Source organism: Oncorhynchus nerka, linkage group LG5, assembly GCF_034236695.1.
Source record: "Oncorhynchus nerka isolate Pitt River linkage group LG5, Oner_Uvic_2.0, whole genome shotgun sequence".
In the NCBI taxonomy this organism is placed as follows: Eukaryota; Metazoa; Chordata; class Actinopteri; order Salmoniformes; family Salmonidae; genus Oncorhynchus; species Oncorhynchus nerka.
In genome coordinates, this window is record NC_088400.1 from 32,969,751 (window position 1) to 32,993,154 (window position 23,404).

The 23,404-nt window shown below is 43.4% G+C and overlaps 1 protein-coding gene across 1 annotated transcript in view; it reads left to right on the forward strand.

Annotated features, from left to right (window-relative positions):
- LOC115126146 (protein diaphanous homolog 1-like) overlaps positions 1–23,404 on the forward strand; it is a 126,399-nt gene that overhangs the window by 69,384 nt on the left and 33,611 nt on the right. The window contains exon 10 of the mRNA XM_065018545.1: positions 2,473–2,588. Coding sequence (XP_064874617.1) covers positions 2,473–2,588 — 116 coding nt within the window. The remainder of the gene's footprint in view (positions 1–2,472; positions 2,589–23,404) is intronic.

Sequence of the window (23,404 nt, forward strand, 5' to 3'; positions counted from 1 at the left end):
AAAAGACGCCATTTGAATAGAAATGAGCAGCTTCACCTCTTAGATCCAGAAATATACTTGTGACCCCAGAGACAGATGTGTTTCATTTTGGAGCGAGGGATCAGAGGGGAGTTGTAGAGGTATCCGTCACTCACACAGTTTTCTTCCTTCTCTTATTGTCAGTGGTCTTTATTTAGAAGTTCAACTGATGCAGTTTCCTAGAATCACTCACACATACATAGAAGTGAGTTTAGATGTCAGTGTTTCTGCTCCAGTGTTCCTAGAATGGATTCTGTTGCAGTGCTCTTCCCCCTTACTCTCCATCCCCCTCACCCTCCATCCCCCTTACTCTCCATCCCCTTACTCTCCATCCCCCTTACTCTCCATCCCCCTCACCCTCCATCCCCTTACTCTCCATCCCCTCACCCTCCATCCCCCTCACCCTCCATCTCCTTACTCTCCCCCTCACCCTCCATCTCCCTTACTCTCCATCCCCCTCACCCTCCATCCCCTTACTCTCCATCCCCCTCACCCTCCATCCCCCTCACCCTCCATCCCCCTCACTCTCCATCCCCTCACCCTCCATCCCCTTACTCTCCATCCCCTTACTCTCCATCCCCTTACTCTCCACCCCCTCACCCTCCATCCCCCTCACCCTCCACCTCTCTCAGCCTGGCTGTGTCACTGACCTCCCCACGTGGCAGTGTCTATGAATCACCTCTCTCCTGCTAACCTTACTCTAAACACGATGGAGCTGAACCATGATGGGAGAGAGGGATATTGTTTGGAAATTCTAGAGCAAGAGATATGGTGGGGGGTGGCATAGAAATGAGTGGGAGAGTAAGCAATGTGTGTTGAGAGCGAGAACACTGATGCTTGGCTGGGAACACTGGGAATGTCTAGAATGTGTGACTGACTCTGACACACACACACACACAGGCGGACGGACAACAGACAGATGGTTAAACAAACAACATGAACTTAAGGGGTCTTCAGTCTGATGCATTTTCATGAAAATACCGCACACGAATCAAGCTTATCAGCAAGTTTGTGATTTTTAACTTTTTTAAAAACGGACACTAGATGTCTCTCTCCCTCCACGGGTGAATCTGAGTTTGAAAAAATAGACTAATGAATGAGAGACTGGAGGAAGGGAAGGGGAGTGCTGGAGTTGGAATAAATAAACTTGTGTTTTTGACTCAGGGAGCGTCACAGAATCAGACGCCTCCTAAATTGAGCACACACACATATACATACACTTTGACACTCCTATACCCTGAGATGAAGACCAAGTATCAGTCATATTTTCACTGCTTGATATGGACATTTGCGCTCCCATAGACTCACATATATACCCATAGACTCACAGATACACCCATAGACTCACAGATACACCCATAGACTCACAGATACACCCATAGACTCACAGATACACCCATAGACTTACAGATACACCCATAGACTCACAGATACACCCATAGACTCACAGATAGCGGCAGGGTAGCCTAGTGGTTAGAGCGTTGGACTAGTAACCGGAAGGTTACAAGTTCAAACCCCCGAGCTGACAAGGTACAAATCTGTCGTTCTGCCCCTGAACAAGCAGTTAACCCACTGTTCCTAGGCCGCCATTGAAAATAAGAATTTGTTCTTAACTGACTTGCCTAGTTAAATAAAGGTAAAAAAAAAAAAATATACACCCATAGACTCACAGATGCACCCATAGACTCACAGATGCACCCATAGACTCACAGATGCACCCATAGACTCACAGATGCACCCATAGACTCACAGATGCACCCACAGACTCACAGATGCACCCATAGACTCACAGATGCACCCATAGACTCACAGATGCACCCATAGACTCACAGATGCACCCATAGACTCACAGATGCACCCATAGACTCACAGATGCACTTAACTGCATGCACACACAGGCCCAGACATTCTACCACGTATTCTCTTTCTCCGTCTCACCCTCTTTCTGCTTCTCTTTCTATTCCATCCATCTCCCAGATTTACGTTCATTTCAATTTCCCTCTCCCTCTTTCTTGCTCTCAAATTTCAACTTAATGCAATTTTTCTCTGTTCCCTGTCTTCCACGAACACACATACACCCACAATTACATAGATTCTCTCTCTCTCTCTCACTCTGTCTCTTTCACTGTCTCTCTCTCACTCTGTCTGTGTCTCTCTCTCTCACTGTCTCTCTCTCTCTTTCTCTCTCACTCTGTCTGTCTCTCTCACTCACTCTCTCTCTCTCACTCTGTCTGTCTCTCTCACTCACTCTGTCTGTCTCTCTCACTCACTCTGTCTGTCTCTCTCACTCACTCTGTCTGTCTCTCTCACTCACTCTGTCTGTCTCTCTCACTCACTCTGTCTGTCTCTCACTCTCTCACTGTCTCTCTCTCACTCACTCACTCACTCACTCACTCACTCTGTCTGTCTCTCTCTCACTCACTCTCTATCTCTCTCACTCTGTCTCTCTCTTAGGCCCCAGTACTACAAGCTGATAGATGAGTGTATTGCTCAGATCGTGTTGCACAGGAACGGAGCTGACCCTGACTTCAAGTGCCGCAATCTCAGCCTAGACGTTGAGGGGTTAATTGGTAAGAGAGACACACACCATAGAATAGTCTCCCTCTCTCTCTCTCTCACACACACACACACACACACACACACACACACACACACACACACACACACACACACACACACACACACACACACACGGAACAGTTACCCAACAAGCCAGCTGTTATAAACCCACCACAAGGGGGAACCAGAGAGGGACTGTAATCATTGTAGTGATACTAACTATAGTTTAGTCTTACAACTTGGTGTGTTGAGAACAGACCAACAACAACACACCAACAACAACACACCAACAAGCAGGAGAACAGGTGTGATTGTTGACTCCCTCTATTGTTCAGTCCCCAGTCCAGAGCAAAGGCGCTTGTTGTCTCAGCTCATATCTGCAGTCTACACTAGTTGTTGTCTCAGCTCATATCTGCAGTCTACACTAGTTGTTGTCTCAGCTCATATCTGCAGTATACAGTAGTTGTTGTCTCAGCTCATATCTGCAGTCTACACTAGTTGTTGTCTCAGCTCATATCTGCAGTATACAGTAGTTGTTGTCTCAGCTCATATCTGCAGTCTACACTAGTTGTTGTCTCAGCTCATATCTGCAGTCTACACTAGTTGTTGTCTCAGCTCATATCTGCAGTCTACACTAGTTGTTGTCTCAGCTCATATCTGCAGTCTACACTAGTTGTTGTCTCAGCTCATATCTGCAGTCTACACTAGTTGTTGTCTCAGCTCATATCTGCAGTCTACACTAGTTGTTGTCTCAGATCATATCTGCAGTCTACACTAGTTGTTTTCTCAGCTCCTATCTGCAGTCTACACTAGTTGTTGTCTCAGCTCATATCTGCAGTCTACACTAGTTGTTGTCTCAGATCATATCTGCAGTCTACACTAGTTGTTGTCTCAGCTCATATCTGCAGTCTACACTAGTTGTCGTCTCAGCTCATATCTGCAGTCTACAGTAGTTGTTGTTGTCGTCTCAGCTCATATCTGCAGTCTACACTAGTTGTTGTCTCAGATCATATCTGCAGTCTACACTAGTTGTTGTCTCAGCTCATATCTGCAGTCTACACTAGTTGTTGTCTCAGCTCATATCTGCAGTCTACACTAGTTGTTGTCTCAGCTCATATCTGCAGTCTACACTAGTTGTTGTCTCAGCTCATATCTGCAGTCTACACTCGTTGTTGTCTCAGATCATATCTGCAGTCTACACTAGTTGTTGTCTCAGATCATATCTGCAGTCTACACTAGTTGTTGTCTCAGCTTATATCTGCAGTCTACACTAGTTGTTTTCTCAGCTCATATCTGCAGTCTACACTAGTTGTTTTCTCAGCTCATATCTGCAGTCTACAGTAGTTGTTGTTGTCGTCTCAGCTCATATCTGCAGTCTACACTAGTTGTTGTTGTCATCTCAGCTCATATCTGCAGTCTACACTAGTTGTTGTTGTCGTCTCAGCTCATATCTGCAGTCTACACTAGTTGTTGTTGTTGTCGTCTCAGCTCATATCTGCAGTCTACACTAGTTGTTGTTGTTGTTGTCGTCGTCTCAGCTCATATCTGCAGTCTACACTAGTTGTTGTTGTTGTCGTCTCAGCTCATATCTGCAGTCTACACTAGTTGTTGTTGTTGTCGTCTCAGCTCATAACTGCAGTCTACACTAGTTGTTGTTGTTGTCGTCGTCTCAGCTCATATCTGCAGTCTACACTACTTGTTGTTGTCGTCTCAGCTCATATCTGCAGTCTACACTAGTTGTAGTTGTTGTCGTCTCAGCTCATATCTGCAGTCTACACTAGTTGTTGTCTCAGCTCATATCTGCAGTCTACACTAGTTGTTGTCTCAGCTCATATCTGCAGTCTACACTAGTTGTTTTCTCAGCTCATATCTGCAGTCTACACTAGTTGTCGTCTCAGCTCATATCTGCAGTCTACACTAGTTGTTGTTGTCGTCTCAGCTCATATCTGCAGTCTACACTAGTTGTTGTTGTCGTCTCAGCTCATATCTGCAGTCTACACTAGTTGTTGTTGTTGTCGTCTCAGGTCATATCTGCAGTCTACACTAGTTGTTGTTGTTGTCGTCTCGGCTCATATCTGCAGTCTACACTAGTTGTTGTTGTTGTCGTCTCAGCTCATATCTGCAGTCTACACTATTTGTTGTTGTTGTCGTCTCAGCTCATATCTGCAGTCTACACTAGTTGTTGTTGTTGTCATCTCAGCTCATATCTGCAGTCTACACTAGTTGTTGTTGTCGTTTCAGCTCATATCTGCAGTCTACACTAGTTGTTGTTGTTGTCGTCGTCTCAGCTCATATCTGCAGTCTACACTAGTTGTTGTTGTCGTCTCGGCTCATATCTGCAGTCTACACTACTTGTTGTTGTTGTCGTCTCAGCTCATATCTGTAGTCTACACTAGTTGTTGTTGTTATCGTCTCAGCTCATATCTGCAGTCTACACTAGTTGTAGTTGTTGTCGTCTCAGCTCATATCTGCAGTCTACACTAGTTGTTGTCGTCTCAGCTCATATCTGCAGTCTACACTAGTTGTTGTTGTCGTCTCAGCTCATATCTGCAGTCTACACTAGTTGTTGTTGTTGTCGTCTCAGCTCATATCTGCAGTCTACACTAGTTGTTGTTGTCGTCTCAGCTCATATCTGCAGTCTACACTAGTTGTTGTTGTCGTCTCGGCTCATATCTGCAGTCTACACTAGTTGTTGTTGTCGTCTCGGCTCATAGATGCAGTCTACACTAGTTGTTGTTGTTATCGTCTCTGCTCATATCTGCAGTCTACACTAGTTGTAGTTGTTGTCGTCTCAGCTCATATCTGCAGTCTACACTAGTTGTTGTTGTCGTCGTCTCAGCTCATCTGCAGTCTACACTACTTGTTGTTGTCGTCTCAGCTCATATCTGCAGTCTACACTAGTTGTTGTTGTTGTCGTCTCAGCTCATATCTGCAGTCTACACTAGTTGTTGTTGTCGTCTCAGCTCATATCTGCAGTCTACACTAGTTGTTGTTGTCGTCATCTCAGCTCATATCTGCAGTCTACACTAGTTGTTGTTGTCGTCGTCTCAGCTCATATCTGCAGTCTACACTAGTTGTTGTTGTCGTCTCCGCTCATATCTGCAGTCTACACTAGTTGTTGTTGTCGTCTCAGCTCATATCTGCAGTCTACACTAGTTGTTGTTGTCATCTCAGCTCATATCTGCAGTTTACACTAGTTGTTGTTGTCGTCTCAGCTCATATCTGCAGTCTACACTAGTTGTTGTTGTCGTCTCAGCTCATATCTGCAGTCTACACTAGTTGTTGTTGTCGTCTCAGCTCATATCTGCAGTCTACACTAGTTGTTGTTATCGTCTCAGCTCATATCTGCAGTCTACACTAGTTGTTGTTGTTGTTATCGTCTCAGCTCATATCTGCAGTCTACACTAGTTGTTGTTGTTGTTATCGTCTCAGCTCATATCTGCAGTCTACACTAGTTGTTGTTGTTGTCGTCTCAGCTCATATCTGTAGTCTACACTAGTTGTTGTTGTCGTCTCAGCTCATATCTGCAGTCTACACTAGTTGTTGTTGTTATCGTCTCAGCTCATATCTGCAGTCTACACTAGTTGTTGTTGTTGTCAACTCAGCTCATATCTGCAGTCTACACTAGTTGTTGTTGTTGTTATCGTCTCAGCTCATATCTGCAGTCTACACTAGTTGTTGTTGTTGTTATCGTCTCAGCTCATATCTGCAGTCTACACTAGTTGTTGTTGTTGTCGTCTCAGCTCATATCTGCAGTCTACACTAGTTGTTGTTGTCGTCTCAGCTCATATCTGCAGTCTACACTAGTTGTTGTTGTTATCGTCTCAGCTCATATCTGCAGTCTACACTAGTTGTTGTTGTTGTCATCTCAGCTCATATCTGCAGTCTACACTAGTTGTTGTTGTCGTCTCAGCTCATATCTGCAGTCTACACTAGTTGTTGTCTCAGCTCATATCTGCAGTCTACACTAGTTGTTGTCTCAGCTCATATCTGCAGTCTACACTAGTTGTTGTCTCAGATCATATCTGCAGTCTACACTAGTTGTTGTCTCAGCTCATATCTGCAGTCTACACTAGTTGTTGTCTCAGCTCATATCTGCAGTATACAGTAGTTGTTGTCTCAGCTCATATCTGCAGTCTACACTAGTTGTTGTCTCAGCTCATATCTGCAGTATACAGTAGTTGTTGTCTCAGCTCATACCTGCAGTCTACACTAGTTGTTGTCTCAGCTCATATCTGCAGTCTACACTAGTTGTTGTCTCAGCTCATATCTGCAGTCTACACTAGTTGTTGTCTCAGCTCATATCTGCAGTCTCATATCTGCAGTCTATCTGCCGTTTACACTAGTTGTTGTCTCAGCTCATATCTGCAGTCTACACTAGTTGTTGTCTCAGCTCATATCTGCAGTCTACACTAGTTGTTGTCTCAGCTCATATCTGCAGTCTACACTAGTTGTTGTCTCAGCTCATATCTGCAGTCTACACTAGTTGTTGTCTCAGCTCATATCTGCAGTCTACACTAGTTGTTGTCTCAGATCATATCTGCAGTCTACACTAGTTGTTGTCTCAGCTCATATCTGCAGTCTACACTAGTTGTTGTCTCAGATCATATCTGCAGTCTACACTAGTTGTTGTCTCAGCTCATATCTGCAGTCTACACTAGTTGTTGTCTCAGATCATATCTGCAGTCTACACTAGTTGTTGTCTCAGATCATATCTGCAGTCTACACTAGTTGTTGTCTCAGATCATATCTGCAGTCTACACTAGTTGTTGTCTCAGCTCATATCTGCAGTCTACACTAGTTGTTGTCTCAGATCATATCTGCAGTCTACACTAGTTGTTTTCTCAGCTCCTATCTGCAGTCTACACTAGTTGTTGTTGTCGTTTCAGCTCATATCTGCAGTCTACACTAGTTGTTGTTGTCGTCTCAGCTCATATCTGCAGTCTACACTAGTTGTTGTTGTCGTTTCAGCTCATATCTGCAGTCTACACTAGTTGTTGTTGTCGTCTCAGCTCATATCTGCAGTCTACACTAGTTGTTGTTGTCGTCTCAGCTCATATCTGCAGTCTACACTAGTTGTTGTTGTTGTCGTCGTCTCAGCTCATATCTGCAGTCTACACTACTTGTTGTCTCAGATCATATCTGCAGTCTACAGTAGTTGTTGTTGTCTCAGATCATATCTGCAGTCTACACTAGTTGTTGTTGTCTCAGATCATATCTGCAGTCTACACTAGTTGTTGTTGTCTCAGATCATATCTGCAGTCTACACTAGTTGTTGTTGTCTCAGCTCATATCTGCAGTCTACACTAGTTGTTGTTGTCGTAGTCTCAGCTCATATCTGCAGTCTACACTAGTTGTTGTTGTCGTCTCAGCTCATATCTGCAGTCTACACTAGTTGTTGTCTCAGCTCATATCTGCAGTCTACACTAGTTGTTGTCTCAGATCATATCTGCAGTCTACACTAGTTGTTTTCTCAGCTCCTATCTGCAGTCTACACTAGTTGTTGTCTCAGCTCATATCTGCAGTCTACACTAGTTGTTGTTGTCGTTTCAGCTCATATCTGCAGTCTACACTAGTTGTTGTTGTCGTTTCAGCTCATATCTGCAGTCTACACTAGTTGTTGTTGTCGTCTCAGCTCATATCTGCAGTCTACACTAGTTGTTGTTGTCGTTTCAGCTCATATCTGCAGTCTACACTAGTTGTTGTTGTTGTCGTCTCAGCTCATATCTGCAGTCTACACTAGTTGTTGTTGTCGTCTCAGCTCATATCTGCAGTCTACACTAGTTGTTGTTGTTGTCGTCGTCTCAGCTCATATCTGCAGTCTACACTACTTGTTGTTGTTGTCGTCTCAGCTCATATCTGCAGTCTACACTAGTTGTTTTTGTTGTCGTCTCGGCTCATATCTGCAGTCTACACTAGTTGTTGTTGTCGTCTCAGCTCATATCTGCAGTCTACACTACTTGTTGTTGTCGTCGTCTCAGCTCATATCTGCAGTCTACACTACTTGTTGTTGTCGTCTCAGCTCATATCTGCAGTCTACACTAGTTGTAGTTGTTGTCGTCTCAGCTCATATCTGCAGTCTACACTAGTTGTTGTCTCAGCTCATATCTGCAGTCTACACTAGTTGTTGTCTCAGCTCATATCTGCAGTCTACACTAGTTGTTGTCTCAGCTCATATATGCAGTCTACACTACTTGTTTTCTCAGCTCATATCTGCAGTCTACAGTCGTTGTTGTTGTCGTCTCAGCTCATATCTGCAGTCTACACTAGTTGTTGTCTCAGCTCATATCTGCAGTCTACACTAGTTGTTTTCTCAGCTCATATCTGCAGTCTACACTAGTTGTCGTCTCAGCTCATATCTGCAGTCTACACTAGTTGTTGTTGTCGTCTCAGCTCATATCTGCAGTCTACACTAGTTGTTGTTGTCGTCTCAGCTCATATCTGAAGTCTACACTAGTTGTTGTTGTTGTCGTCATCTCAGCTCATATCTGCAGTCTACACTAGTTGTTGTTGTTGTCGTCATCTCAGCTCATATCTGCAGTCTACACTAGTTGTTGTCGTCTCGGCTCATTTCTGCAGTCTACACTACTTGTTGTTGTTGTCGTCTCGGCTCATTTCTGCAGTCTACACTAGTTGTTGTTGTTGTCGTCTCTGCTCATATCTGCAGTCTACACTAGTTGTTGTTGTTGTCGTCTCAGCTCATATCTGCAGTCTACACTATTTGTTGTTGTTGTCATCTCAGCTCATATCTGCAGTCTACACTAGTTGTTGTTGTTGTCATCTCAGCTCATATCTGCAGTCTACACTAGTTGTTGTTGTCGTTTCAGCTCATATCTGCAGTCTACACTAGTTGTTGTTGTCGTCTCAGCTCATATCTGCAGTCTACACTAGTTGTTGTTGTTGTCGTCGTCTCAGCTCATATCTGCAGTCTACACTAGTTGTTGTTGTCGTCTCGGCTCATATCTGCAGTCTACACTACTTGTTGTTGTTGTCGTCTCAGCTCATATCTGTAGTCTACACTAGTTGTTGTTGTTATCGTCTCAGCTCATATCTGCAGTCTACACTAGTTGTAGTTGTTGTCGTCTCAGCTCATATCTGCAGTCTACACTAGTTGTTGTCGTCTCAGCTCATATCTGCAGTCTACACTAGTTGTTGTTGTCGTCTCAGCTCATATCTGCAGTCTACACTAGTTGTTGTTGTTGTCTCAGCTCATATCTGCAGTCTACACTAGTTGTTGTTGTCTCAGCTCATATCTGCAGTCTACACTAGTTGTTGTTGTCGTCTCAGCTCATATCTGCAGTCTACACTAGTTGTTGTTGTCGTCTCAGCTCATATCTGCAGTCTACACTAGTTGTTGTTGTCGCTCATCTCTGCAGTCTCATCTGCAGTCTACACTGCAGTTGTTGTTGTCGTCTCAGCTCATATCTGCAGTCTACAGTAGTTGTTGTTGTCGTCTCAGCTCATATCTGCAGTCTACACTAGTTGTTGTTGTCTCAGCTCATATCTGTCTCAGCTCATATCTGCAGTCTACACTAGTTGTTGTTGTCGTCTCAGCTCATATCTGCAGTCTACACTAGTTGTTGTTGTCGTCGTCTCAGCTCATATCTGCAGTCTACACTAGTTGTTGTCATCTCAGCTCATATCTGCAGTTTACACTAGTTGTTGTCGTCTCAGCTCATATCTGCAGTCTACACTAGTTGTTGTTGTTATCGTCTCAGCTCATATCTGCAGTCTACACTAGTTGTTGTTGTTATCGTCTCAGCTCATATCTGCAGTCTACACTAGTTGTTGTTGTCATCTCCGCTCATATCTGCAGTCTACACTAGTTGTTGTTGTCGTCTCAGCTCATATCTGCAGTCTACACTAGTTGTTGTTGTCGTCTCAGCTCATATCTGCAGTCTACACTAGTTGTTGTTATCGTCTCAGCTCATATCTGCAGTCTACACTAGTTGTTGTCTCAGCTCATATCTGCAGTATACAGTAGTTGTTGTCTCAGCTCATACCTGCAGTCTACACTAGTTGTTGTCTCAGCTCATATCTGCAGTCTACACTAGTTGTTGTCTCAGCTCATATCTGCAGTCTACACTAGTTGTTGTCTCAGCTCATATCTGCAGTCTACACTAGTTGTTGTCTCAGCTCATATCTGCAGTCTACACTAGTTGTTGTCTCAGCTCATATCTGCAGTCTACACTAGTTGTTGTCTCAGCTCATATCTGCAGTCTACACTAGTTGTTGTCTCAGCTCATATCTGCAGTCTACACTAGTTGTTGTCTCAGCTCATATCTGCAGTCTACACTAGTTGTTGTCTCAGCTCATATCTGCAGTCTACACTAGTTGTTGTCTCAGCTCATATCTGCAGTCTACACTAGTTGTTGTCTCAGCTCATATCTGCAGTCTACACTAGTTGTTGTCTCAGCTCATATCTGCAGTCTACACTAGTTGTTGTCTCAGATCATATCTGCAGTCTACACTAGTTGTTGTCTCAGATCATATCTGCAGTCTACACTAGTTGTTGTCTCAGCTCATATCTGCAGTCTACACTAGTTGTTGTCTCAGCTCATATCTGCAGTCTACACTAGTTGTTGTCTCAGATCATATCTGCAGTCTACACTAGTTGTTGTTGTCGTCTCAGCTCATATCTGCAGTCTACACTAGTTGTTGTTGTCGTTTCAGCTCATATCTGCAGTCTACACTAGTTGTTGTTGTCGTCTCAGCTCATATCTGCAGTCTACACTAGTTGTTGTTGTCGTTTCAGCTCATATCTGCAGTCTACACTAGTTGTTGTTGTCGTCTCAGCTCATATCTGCAGTCTACACTAGTTGTTGTTGTCGTCTCAGCTCATATCTGCAGTCTACACTAGTTGTTGTTGTTGTCGTCGTCTCAGCTCATATCTGCAGTCTACACTACTTGTTGTCTCAGATCATATCTGCAGTCTACAGTAGTTGTTGTTGTCTCAGCTCATATCTGCAGTCTACACTAGTTGTTGTTGTCTCAGCTCATATCTGCAGTCTACACTAGTTGTTGTTGTCTCAGCTCATATCTGCAGTCTACACTAGTTGTTGTTGTTGTCGTCTCAGCTCATATCTGCAGTCTACACTAGTTGTTGTTGTCGTCGTCTCAGCTCATATCTGCAGTCTACACTAGTTGTTGTTGTCGTCTCAGCTCATATCTGCAGTCTACACTAGTTGTTGTCTCAGCTCATATCTGCAGTCTACACTAGTTGTTGTCTCAGCTCATATCTGCAGTCTACACTAGTTGTTGTTGTCGTCTCAGCTCATATCTGCAGTCTACACTAGTTGTTGTTGTCGTCTCAGCTCATATCTGCAGTCTACACTAGTTGTTGTTGTCGTATCTCAGCTCATATCTGCAGTCTACACTAGTTGTTGTTGTCGTCTCAGCTCATATCTGCAGTCTACACTAGTTGTTGTTGTCGTTTCAGCTCATATCTGCAGTCTACACTAGTTGTTGTTGTCGTCTCAGCTCATATCTGCAGTCTACACTAGTTGTTGTTGTCGTCTCAGCTCATATCTGCAGTCTACACTAGTTGTTGTTGTTGTCTACACTAGTTGTTGTTGTCTCAGCTCATATCTGCAGTCTACACTACTTGTTGTTGTTGTCGTCTCAGCTCATATCTGCAGTCTACACTAGTTGTTTTTGTTGTCGTCTCAGCTCATATCTGCAGTCTACACTAGTTGTTGTTGTCGTCTCAGCTCATATCTGCAGTCTACACTAGTTGTTGTTGTCGTCGTCTCAGCTCATATCTGCAGTCTACACTACTTGTTGTTGTCGTCTCAGCTCATATCTGCAGTCTACACTAGTTGTTGTTGTTGTCGTCTCAGCTCATATCTGCAGTCTACACTAGTTGTTGTCTCAGCTCATATCTGCAGTCTACACTAGTTGTTGTCTCAGCTCATATCTGCAGTCTACACTAGTTGTTGTCTCAGCTCATATCTGCAGTCTACACTAGTTGTTTTCTCAGCTCATATCTGCAGTCTGCAGTCTACACTAGTTGTTGTTGTTGTCGCAGTCTCAGCTCATCATCTGCAGTCTACACTAGTTGTTGTCTCAGCTCATATCTGCAGTCTACACTAGTTGTTTTCTCAGCTCATATCTGCAGTCTACACTAGTTGTTGTTGTCGTCTCAGCTCATATCTGCAGTCTACACTAGTTGTTGTTGTCGTCTCAGCTCATATCTGCAGTCTACACTAGTTGTTGTTGTCGTCTCAGCTCATATCTGAAGTCTACACTAGTTGTTGTTGTTGTCGTCATCTCAGCTCATATCTGCAGTCTACACTAGTTGTTGTCGTCTCGGCTCATTTCTGCAGTCTACACTACTTGTTGTTGTTGTCGTCTCGGCTCATTTCTGCAGTCTACACTAGTTGTTGTTGTTGTCGTCTCTGCTCATATCTGCAGTCTACACTAGTTGTTGTCTCAGATCATATCTGCAGTCTACACTAGTTGTTGTCTCAGCTCATATCTGCAGTCTACACTAGTTGTTGTTGTTGTCATCTCAGCTCATATCTGCAGTCTACACTAGTTGTTGTTGTCGTCTCAGCTCATATCTGCAGTCTACACTAGTTGTTGTTGTCGTCTCAGCTCATATCTGCAGTCTACACTAGTTGTTGTTGTTGTCGTCGTCTCAGCTCATATCTGCAGTCTACACTAGTTGTTGTTGTCGTCTCGGCTCATATCTGCAGTCTACACTAGTTGTTGTTGTCTCTCAGCTCATATCTGTAGTCTACACTAGTTGTTGTTGTTATCGTCTCAGCTCATATCTGCAGTCTACACTAGTTGTAGTTGTTGTCGTCTCAGCTCATATCTGCAGTCTACACTAGTTGTTGTCTCAGCTCATATCTGCAGTCTACACTAGTTGTTGTCTCAGCTCATATCTGCAGTCTACACTAGTTGTTGTCTCAGCTCATATCTGCAGTCTACACTAGTTGTTGTCTCAGATCATATCTGCAGTCTACACTAGTTGTTGTCTCAGCTCATATCTGCAGTCTACACTAGTTGTTGTCTCAGATCATATCTGCAGTCTACACTAGTTGTTGTCTCAGCTCATATCTGCAGTCTACACTATCTGCAGTCTACACTAGTTGTTGTCGTCTCAGCTCATATCTGCAGTCTACACTAGTTGTTGTTGTCTCAGCTCATATCTGCAGTCTACACTAGTTGTTGTCTCAGCTCATATCTGCAGTCTACACTAGTTGTTGTCATCTCAGCTCATATCTGCAGTCTACACTAGTTGTTGTTGTCTCTCAGCTCATATCTGCAGTCTACACTAGTTGTTGTTGTCGTCTCAGCTCATATCTGCAGTCTACACTAGTTGTTGTTGTTGTCTCAGCTCATATCTGCAGTCTACACTAGTTGTTGTTGTCGTCTCAGCTCATATCTGCAGTCTACACTAGTTGTTGTTGTCGTCTCAGCTCATATCTGCAGTCTACACTAGTTGTTGTTGTCGTCTCAGCTCATATCTGCAGTCTACACTAGTTGTTGTTGTTGTCTACGTCTCAGCTCATATCTGCAGTCTACACTAGTTGTTGTTGTTGTCGTCTCAGCTCATATCTGCAGTCTACACTAGTTGTTGTTGTTGTCGTCTCAGCTCATATCTGCAGTCTACACTAGTTGTTGTTGTTGTCGTCTCAGCTCATATCTGCAGTCTACACTAGTTGTTGTTGTTGCTCATATCTGCAGTCTCAGCTCATCATATCTGCAGTCTACACTAGTTGTTGTTGTTGTCTCTCAGCTCATATCTGCAGTCTACACTAGTTGTTGTTGTTGTCTCTCAGCTCATATCTGCAGTCTACACTAGTTGTTGTTGTCGTCTCAGCTCATATCTGCAGTCTACACTAGTTGTTGTCTCAGCTTGTTGTTGTTGTGTCGTCTCAGCTCATATCTGCAGTCTACACTAGTTGTTGTTGTTGTCGTCTCAGCTCATATCTGCAGTCTACACTAGTTGTTTGTTGTCATCTCAGCTCATATCTGCAGTCTACACTAGTTGTTGTTGTCGTCTCAGCTCATATCTGCAGTTGTTGTTGTCGTCTCAGCTCATATCTGCAGTCTACACTAGTTGTTGTTGTTGTCGTCTCAGCTCATATCTGCAGTCTACACTAGTTGTTGTTGTTGTCGTCTCAGCTCATATCTGCAGTCTACACTAGTTGTTGTTGTTGTTGTCTCAGCTCATATCTGCAGTCTACACTAGTTGTTGTTGTCGTCTCAGCTCATATCTGCAGTCTACACTAGTTGTTGTTGTCGTCTCAGCTCATATCTGCAGTCTACACTAGTTGTTGTTGTCGTCTCAGCTCATATCTGCAGTCTACACTAGTTGTTGTTGTTGTCGTCTCAGCTCATATCTGCAGTCTACAGTAGTTGTTGTTGTCGTCTCAGCTCATATCTGCAGTCTACACTAGTTGTTGTTGTCGTCGTCTCAGCTCATATCTGCAGTCTACACTAGTTGTTGTTGTTATCGTCTCAGCTCATATCTGCAGTCTACACTAGTTGTTGTTGTTGTCGTCTCAGCTCATATCTGCAGTCTACACTAGTTGTTGTTGTCGTCTCAGCTCATATCTGCAGTCTACACTAGTTGTTGTTGTCGTCTCAGCTCATATCTGCAGTCTACACTAGTTGTTGTTGTCGTCTCAGCTCATATCTGCAGTCTACACTAGTTGTTGTTGTCATCTCAGCTCATATCTGCAGTCTACACTAGTTGTTGTTATCTCAGCTCATATCTGCAGTCTACACTAGTTGTTGTTGTTGTCGTCTCAGCTCATATCTGCAGTCTACACTAGTTGTTGTTGTTATCGTCTCAGCTCATATCTGCAGTCTACACAAGTTGTTGTTGTCGTCTCAGCTCATATCTGCAGTCTACACTAGTTGTTGTTGTCATCTCAGCTCATATCTGCAGTCTACACTAGTTGTTGTCATCTCAGCTCATATCTGCAGTTTACACTAGTTGTTGTCGTCTCAGCTCATATCTGCAGTCTACACTAGTTGTTGTTGTTATCGTCTCAGCTCATATCTGCAGTCTACACTAGTTGTTGTTGTTATCGTCTCAGCTCATATCTGCAGTCTACACTAGTTGTTGTCTCAGTCATATCTCAGCTCATATCTGCAGTCTCACTCAGTTGTTGTTGTTGTCTCAGCTCATATCTGCAGTCTACACTAGTTGTCTGCTCATATCTGCAGTCTACACTAGTTGTTGTCTCAGCTCATATCTGCAGTCTACACTAGTTGTTGTTGTTGTATCGTCTCAGCTCATATCTGCAGTCTACACTAGTTGTTGTTGTCTCAGCTCATATCTGCAGTCTACACTAGTTGTTGTCTCAGCTCATATCTGCAGTCTACACTAGTTGTTGTCTCAGCTCATATCTGCAGTCTCAGCATCTGCAGTTGTTGTCTCAGCTCATATCTGCAGTCTACACTAGTTGTTGTCTCAGCTCATATCTGCAGTCTACACTAGTTGTTGTCTCAGCTCATATCTGCAGTCTACACTAGTTGTTGTCTCAGCTCATATCTGCAGTCTACACTAGTTGTTGTTGTCTCTGCAGTCTCATATCTGCAGTCTACACTAGTTGTTGTTGTCTCTCAGCTCATATCTGCAGTCTACACTAGTTGTTGTTGTCTCAGCTCATATCTGCAGTCTACACTAGTTGTTGTTGTCTCTCAGCTCATATCTGCAGTCTACACTAGTTGTTGTTGTCGTCTCAGCTCATATCTGCAGTCTACACTAGTTGTTGTTGTCTCAGCTCATATCTGCAGTCTACACTAGTTGTTGTCTCAGCTCATATCTGCAGTCTACACTAGTTGTTGTTGTCGTCTCAGCTCATATCTGCAGTCTACACTAGTTGTTGTTGTTGTCAGCTCATATCTGCAGTCTACACTAGTTGTTGTCTCTCAGCTCATATCTGCAGTCTACACTAGTTGTTGTTGTCTCAGCTCATATCTGCAGTCTACACTAGTTGTTGTCTCTCAGCTCATATCTGCAGTCTACACTAGTTGTTGTCTCTCAGTTATCTGTTGTTGTCGTCTCAGCTCATATCTGCAGTCTACACTAGTTGTTGTTGTTATCGTCTCAGCTCAGCTCATATCTGCAGTCTACACTAGTTGTTGTTGTCTCTCAGCTCATATCTGCAGTCTACACTAGTTGTTGTTCAGCTCATATCTGCAGTCTACACTAGTTGTTGTCTCAGCTCATATCTGCAGTCTACACTAGTTGTTGTCTCAGCTCATATCTGCAGTCTACACTAGTTGTTGTTGTCTCTCAGCTCACTATCTGCTCAGTCTACACTAGTTGTTGTTGTCTCTCAGCTCATATCTGCAGTCTACACTAGTTGTTGTTGTCTCAGCTCATATCTGCAGTCTACACTAGTTGTTGTTCATATCTCGTCTCAGCTCATATCTGCAGTCTACACTAGTTGTTGTCTCAGCTCATATCTGCAGTCTACACTTTGTTGTTGTTGTTGTCAGCTCATATCTGCAGTCTACACTAGTTGTTGTTGTCGTCTCAGCTCATATCTGCAGTCTACACTAGTTGTTGTCTCAGCTCATATCTGCAGTCTACACTAGTTGTTGTTGTCTCAGCTCATATCTGCAGTCTACACTAGTTGTTGTTGTTGTCAGCTCATATCTGCAGTCTACACTAGTTGTTGTTGTCGTCAGCTCATATCTGCAGTCTACACTAGTTGTTGTTGTCGTCTCAGCTCATATCTGCAGTCTACACTAGTTGTTGTTGTTGTCTACACTAGTTGTTGTTGTCTCAGCTCATATCTGCAGTCTACACTAGTTGTTGTTGTCGTCTCAGCTCATATCTGCAGTCTACACTAGTTGTTGTTGTTGTCTACACTAGTTGTTGTTGTCTCAGCTCATATCTGCAGTCTACACTAGTTGTTGTTGTTGTCTCAGCTCGTCTCAGCTCATATCTGCAGTCTACACTAGTTGTTGTTGTTGTCGTGCTCATATCTGCAGTCTACACTAGTTGTTGTTGTCGTCTCAGCTCATATCTGCAGTCTACACTAGTTGTTGTTGTCGTCTCAGCTCATATCTGCAGTCTACACTAGTTGTTGTCTCAGCTCATATCTGCAGTCTCAGTTGTTGTCTCAGCTCATATCTGCAGTCTACACTAGTTGTTGTTGTCGTCTCAGCTCATATCTGCAGTCTACACTAGTTGTTGTTGTCGTCTCAGCTCATATCTGCAGTCTACACTAGTTGTAGTTGTTGTCGTCTCAGCTCATATCTGCAGTCTACACTAGTTGTTGTTGTTGTCTCTCAGCTCATATCTGCAGTCTACACTAGTTGTTGTCTCAGCTCATATCTGCAGTCTACACTAGTTGTTGTCTCAGCTCATATCTGCAGTCTACACTAGTTGTTTTGTCTCAGCTCATATCTGCAGTCTACACTAGTTGTTGTTGTCGTCTCAGCTCATATCTGCAGTCTACACTAGTTACACTTTGTTGTTGTCTCTGCAGCTCATATCTGCAGTCTACACTAGTTGTTTTCTCAGCTCATATCTGCAGTCTACACTAGTTGTTGTTGTCGTCTCAGCTCATATCTGCAGTCTACACTAGTTGTTGTTGTCGTCTCAGCTCATATCTGCAGTCTACACTAGTTGTTGTTGTCGTCTCAGCTCATATCTGCAGTCTACACTAGTTGTTGTTGTTGTCGTCTCTCAGCTCATATCTGCAGTCTACACTAGTTGTTGTTGTTGTCGTCTCAGCTCATATCTGCAGTCTACACTAGTTGTTGTTATCGTCTCAGCTCATATCTGCAGTCTACACTAGTTGTTGTTGTTGTCGTCTCAGCTCATATCTGCAGTCTACACTAGTTGTTGTTGTTGTCGTCTCAGCTCATATCTGCAGTCTACACTAGTTGTTGTTATCTGTCTATCTCAGCTCATATCTGCAGTCTACACTAGTTGTTGTTGTCATGTCTGCATCTACACTAGTTGTTGTCTCAGCTCTCATATCTGCAGTCTACACTAGTTGTTGTTGTCGTCTCAGCTCATATCTGCAGTCTACACTAGTTGTTGTTGTCGTCTCAGCTCATATCTGCAGTCTACACTAGTTGTTGTTGTCATCTCAGCTCATATCTGCAGTCTACACTAGTTGTTGTTGTCGTCTCAGCTCATATCTGCAGTCTACACTACTTGTTGTTGTTGTCGTCTCAGCTCATATCTGCAGTCTACACTAGTTGTTGTTGTTGTCGTCTCAGCTCATATCTGCAGTCTACACTAGTTGTTGTTGTTGTTGTCGTCTCAGCTCATATCTGCAGTCTACACTAGTTGTTGTTGTCGTCTCAGCTCATATCTGCAGTCTACACTAGTTGTTGTTGTCGTCTCAGCTCATATCTGCAGTCTACACTAGTTGTTGTTGTTGTCGTCTCAGCTCATATCTGCAGTCTACACTAGTTGTTGTTGTCGTCTCAGCTCATATCTGCAGTCTACACTAGTTGTTGTCTCAGCTCATATCTGCAGTCTACACTAGTTGTTGTTGTTGCTCATATCTGCAGTCTACACTAGTCTCTCAGCTCATATCTGCAGTCTACACTAGTTGTTGTTCTCAGCTCATATCTGCAGTCTACACTAGTTGCTCATATATCTGCAGTCTACACTAGTTGTTGTTGTCGTCTCAGCTCATATCTGCAGTCTACACTAGTTGTTGTTGTCGTCTCAGCTCATATCTGCAGTCTACACTAGTTGTTTTCTCTCAGCTCATATCTGCAGTCTACACTAGTTGTTGTTGTCGTCTCAGCTCATATCTGCAGTCTCAGCTCATATCTGCAGTCTACACTAGTTGTTGTTGTCGTCTCAGCTCATATCTGCAGTCTACACTAGTTGTTGTTGTCGTCTCAGCTCATATCTGCAGTCTACACTAGTTGTTGTTGTCGTCTCAGCTCATATCTGCAGTCTACACTAGTTGTTGTTGTCGTCTCAGCTCATATCTGCAGTCTACACTAGTTGTTGTTGTTATCGTCTCAGCTCATATCTGCAGTCTACACTAGTTGTTGTTGTTGTCGTCTCAGCTCATATCTGCAGTCTACACTAGTTGTTGTTGTCATCTCAGCTCATATCTGCAGTCTACACTAGTTGTTGTTGTCGTCTCAGCTCATATCTGCAGTCTACACTAGTTGTTGTTGTCGTCTCAGCTCATATCTGCAGTCTACACTAGTTGTTGTTGTTATCGTCTCAGCTCATATCTGCAGTCTACACTAGTTGTTGTTGTCGTCTCAGCTCATATCTGCAGTCTACACTAGTTGTTGTTGTCGTCTCAGCTCATATCTGCAGTCTACACTAGTTGTTGTTGTCTCAGCTCTCAGCTCATATCTGCAGTCTACACTAGTTGTTGTTGTTGTCTCAGCTCATATCTGCAGTCTACACTAGTTGTTGTTCTCAGCTCATATCTGCAGTCTACACTAGTTGTTGTTGTCGTCTCAGCTCATATCTGCAGTCTACACTAGTTGTTGTTGTCATATCTGTCTACACTAGTCTCAGCTCATATCTGCAGTCTACACTAGTTGTTGTTGTCATATCTGCAGTCTCTCAGCTCATATCTGCAGTCTACACTAGTTGTTGTTGTCGTCTCAGCTCATATCTGCAGTCTACACTAGTTGTTGTTGTTATCGTCTCAGCTCATCATATCTGCAGTCTACACTAGTTGTTCTCAGCTCATATCTGCAGTCTGCACTAGTTGTTGTTGTTATCGTCTCAGCTCATATCTGCAGTCTACACTAGTTGTTGTTGTCGTCTCAGCTCATATCTGCAGTCTACACTAGTTGTTGTTGTTATCATCTCAGCTCATATCTGCAGTCTACACTAGTTGTTGTTGTCATATCTGCAGTCTCAGCTCATATCTGCAGTCTACACTAGTTGTTGTTCAGTCATTCTCTCAGCTCTCATATCTGCAGTCTACAGTTGTTGTCTAGTTATCTGTTGTTGTTGTCTCAGCTCATATCTGCAGTCTACACTAGTTGTTGTTCAGCTCATATCTGCAGTCTCAGCTCATATCTGCAGTCTACACTAGTTGTTGTTGTCTCAGCTCATATCTGCAGTCTACAGTTGTTGTTGTTCTCAGCTCATATCTGCAGTCTACACTAGTTGTTGTTGTCATCAGCTCACTATCTGTCAGTCTCAGCTCATTGTTGTCTACATATTGTTTGTCTCAGCTCATATCTGCAGTCTACACTAGTTGTTGTTGTCGTCTCAGCTCATATCTGCAGTCTACACTAGTTGTTGTTGTTGTCGTCAGCTCATATCTGCAGTCTACACTAGTTGTTGTTGTCGTCTCAGCTCATATCTGCAGTCTACACTAGTTGTTGTTGTCGTCTCAGCTCATATCTGCAGTCTACACTAGTTGTTGTCGTCTCAGCTCATATCTGCAGTCTACACTAGTTGTTGTTGTCGTCTCAGCTCATATCTGCAGTTTACACTAGTTGTTGTTGTCGTCTCAGCTCATATCTGCAGTCTACACTAGTTGTTGTTGTCGTCTCAGCTCATATCTGCAGTCTACTACACTAGTTGTTGTTGTCATCTCAGCTCATATCTGCAGTCTACACTAGTTGTTGTTGTTGTTATCTGCCCAGTCGTCTCAGCTCATATCTGCAGTCTACACTAGTTGTTGTTGTCATATCTGCAGTCTACATCTCAGCTCATATCTGCAGTCTACACTAGTTGTTGTCTCAGCTCATATCTGCAGTCTCAGCTCATATCTGCAGTCTACACTAGTTGTTGTTGTCGTCTCAGCTCATATCTGCAGTCTACACTAGTTGTTGTTGTTGTCGTCTCAGCTCATATCTGCAGTCTACACTAGTTGTTGTTCTCAGCTCATATCGTCTCAGCTCATATCTGCAGTCTACACTAGTTGTTGTTGTTGTCATCTCAGCTCATATCTGCAGTCTACACTAGTTGTTGTTGTCATATCTGTCATCTCAGCTCATATCTGCAGTCTACACTAGTTGTTGTTGTCGTCTCAGCTCATATCTGCAGTCTACACTAGTTGTTGTTCAGTCATATCTGCAGTCTACACTAGTTGTTGTCGTCTCCAGCTCATATCTGCAGTCTACACTAGTTGTTGTCTCAGCTCATATCTGCAGTCTACACTAGTTGTTGTTGTCGTCAGCTCATATCTGCAGTCTACACTAGTTGTTGTCTCAGTCATATCTGCAGTCTACAGCTCATATCTGCAGTCTACACTAGTTGTTGTCTCTCAGCTCATATCTGCAGTCTACACTAGTTGTTGTCAGCTCATATCTGCAGTCATAGTTGTTGTTGTCAGCTCATATCTGCAGTCTACACTAGTTGTTGTTGTCGTCTCAGCTCATATCTGCAGTCTACACTAGTTGTTGTTATCGTTGTCAGCTCATATCTGCAGTCTACACTAGCTCATATCTGCAGTCTACACTAGTTGTTGTTGTCGTCTCAGCTCATATCTGCAGTCTACACTAGTTGTTGTTGTTGTCGTCTCAGCTCATATCTGCAGTCTACACTAGTTGTTGTTGTTGTCGTCTCAGCTCATATCTGCAGTCTACACTAGTTGTTGTTGTCGTCTCAGCTCATATCTGCAGTCTACACTAGTTGTTGTTGTTATCGTCTCAGCTCATATCTGCAGTCTACACTAGTTGTTGTTGTTGTCGTCTCAGCTCATATCTGCAGTCTACACTAGTTGTTGTTGTTGTCGTCTCAGCTCATATCTGCAGTCTACACTAGTTGTTGTTGTCATATCTGCAGTCTCACTCAGCTCTCAGCTCATATCTGCAGTCTACACTAGTTGTTGTTCTCAGCTCATATCTGCAGTCTACACTGTTGTTGCTCATCATATCTGCAGTCTACACTAGTTGTTGTTGTCGTCTCAGCTCATATCTGCAGTCTACACTAGTTGTTGTTGTTGTCTACACTAGTTGTTGTCTCAGCTCATATCTGCAGTCTACACTAGTTGTTGTTGTCGTCTCAGCTCATATCTGCAGTCTACACTAGTTGTTGTTGTTCTCAGCTCATATCTGCAGTCTACAGTTCAGCTCATCTGCAGTCTACACTAGTTGTTGTTGTTGTCGTCTCAGCTCATATCTGCAGTCTACACTAGTTGTTGTTGTTGTCTCAGCTCATATCTGCAGTCTACACTAGTTGTTGTTGTCGTCATCTGCAGCTCACTATCTGCAGTCTAGTCACTAGTTGTTGTTGTTGTCGTCTCAGCTCATATCTGCAGTCTACACTAGTTGTTGTTGTTGTCTGCAGTCTCAGCTCATCTGCAGTCTACACTAGTTGTTGTTGTTGTCTCAGCTCATATCTGCAGTCTACACTAGTTGTTGTTGTCGCTCAGCTCATCTGCTCAGCTCATCTGCAGTCTACACTAGTTGTTGTCTCAGCTCATATCTGTCTCAGTTGTTGTTATTCTCATATCTGCAGTCTACACTAGTTGTTGTTGTCTGTCTCTCAGCTCATATCTGCAGTCTACACTAGTTGTTGTTGTCATGCAGTCTACACTAGTTGTTGTCTCAGCTCATATCTGCAGTCTAGCATATCTGCAGTCTGTTGTTGTTGTCGTCTCAGCTCATATCTGCAGTCTACACTAGTTGTTGTTGTTCAGCTCATATCTGCAGTCTCAGCTCATATCTGCAGTCTACACTAGTTGTTGTTGTCATCTCAGCTCATATCTGCAGTCTACACTAGTTGTTGTTGTCTCTCAGCTCATATCTGCAGTCTACACTAGTTGTTGTTGTCGTCTCAGCTCATATCTGCAGTCTACACTAGTTGTTGTTGTTGTCGTCTCAGCTCATATCTGCAGTCTACACTAGTTGTTGTTGTTGTCGTCTCAGCTCATATCTGCAGTCTACACTAGTT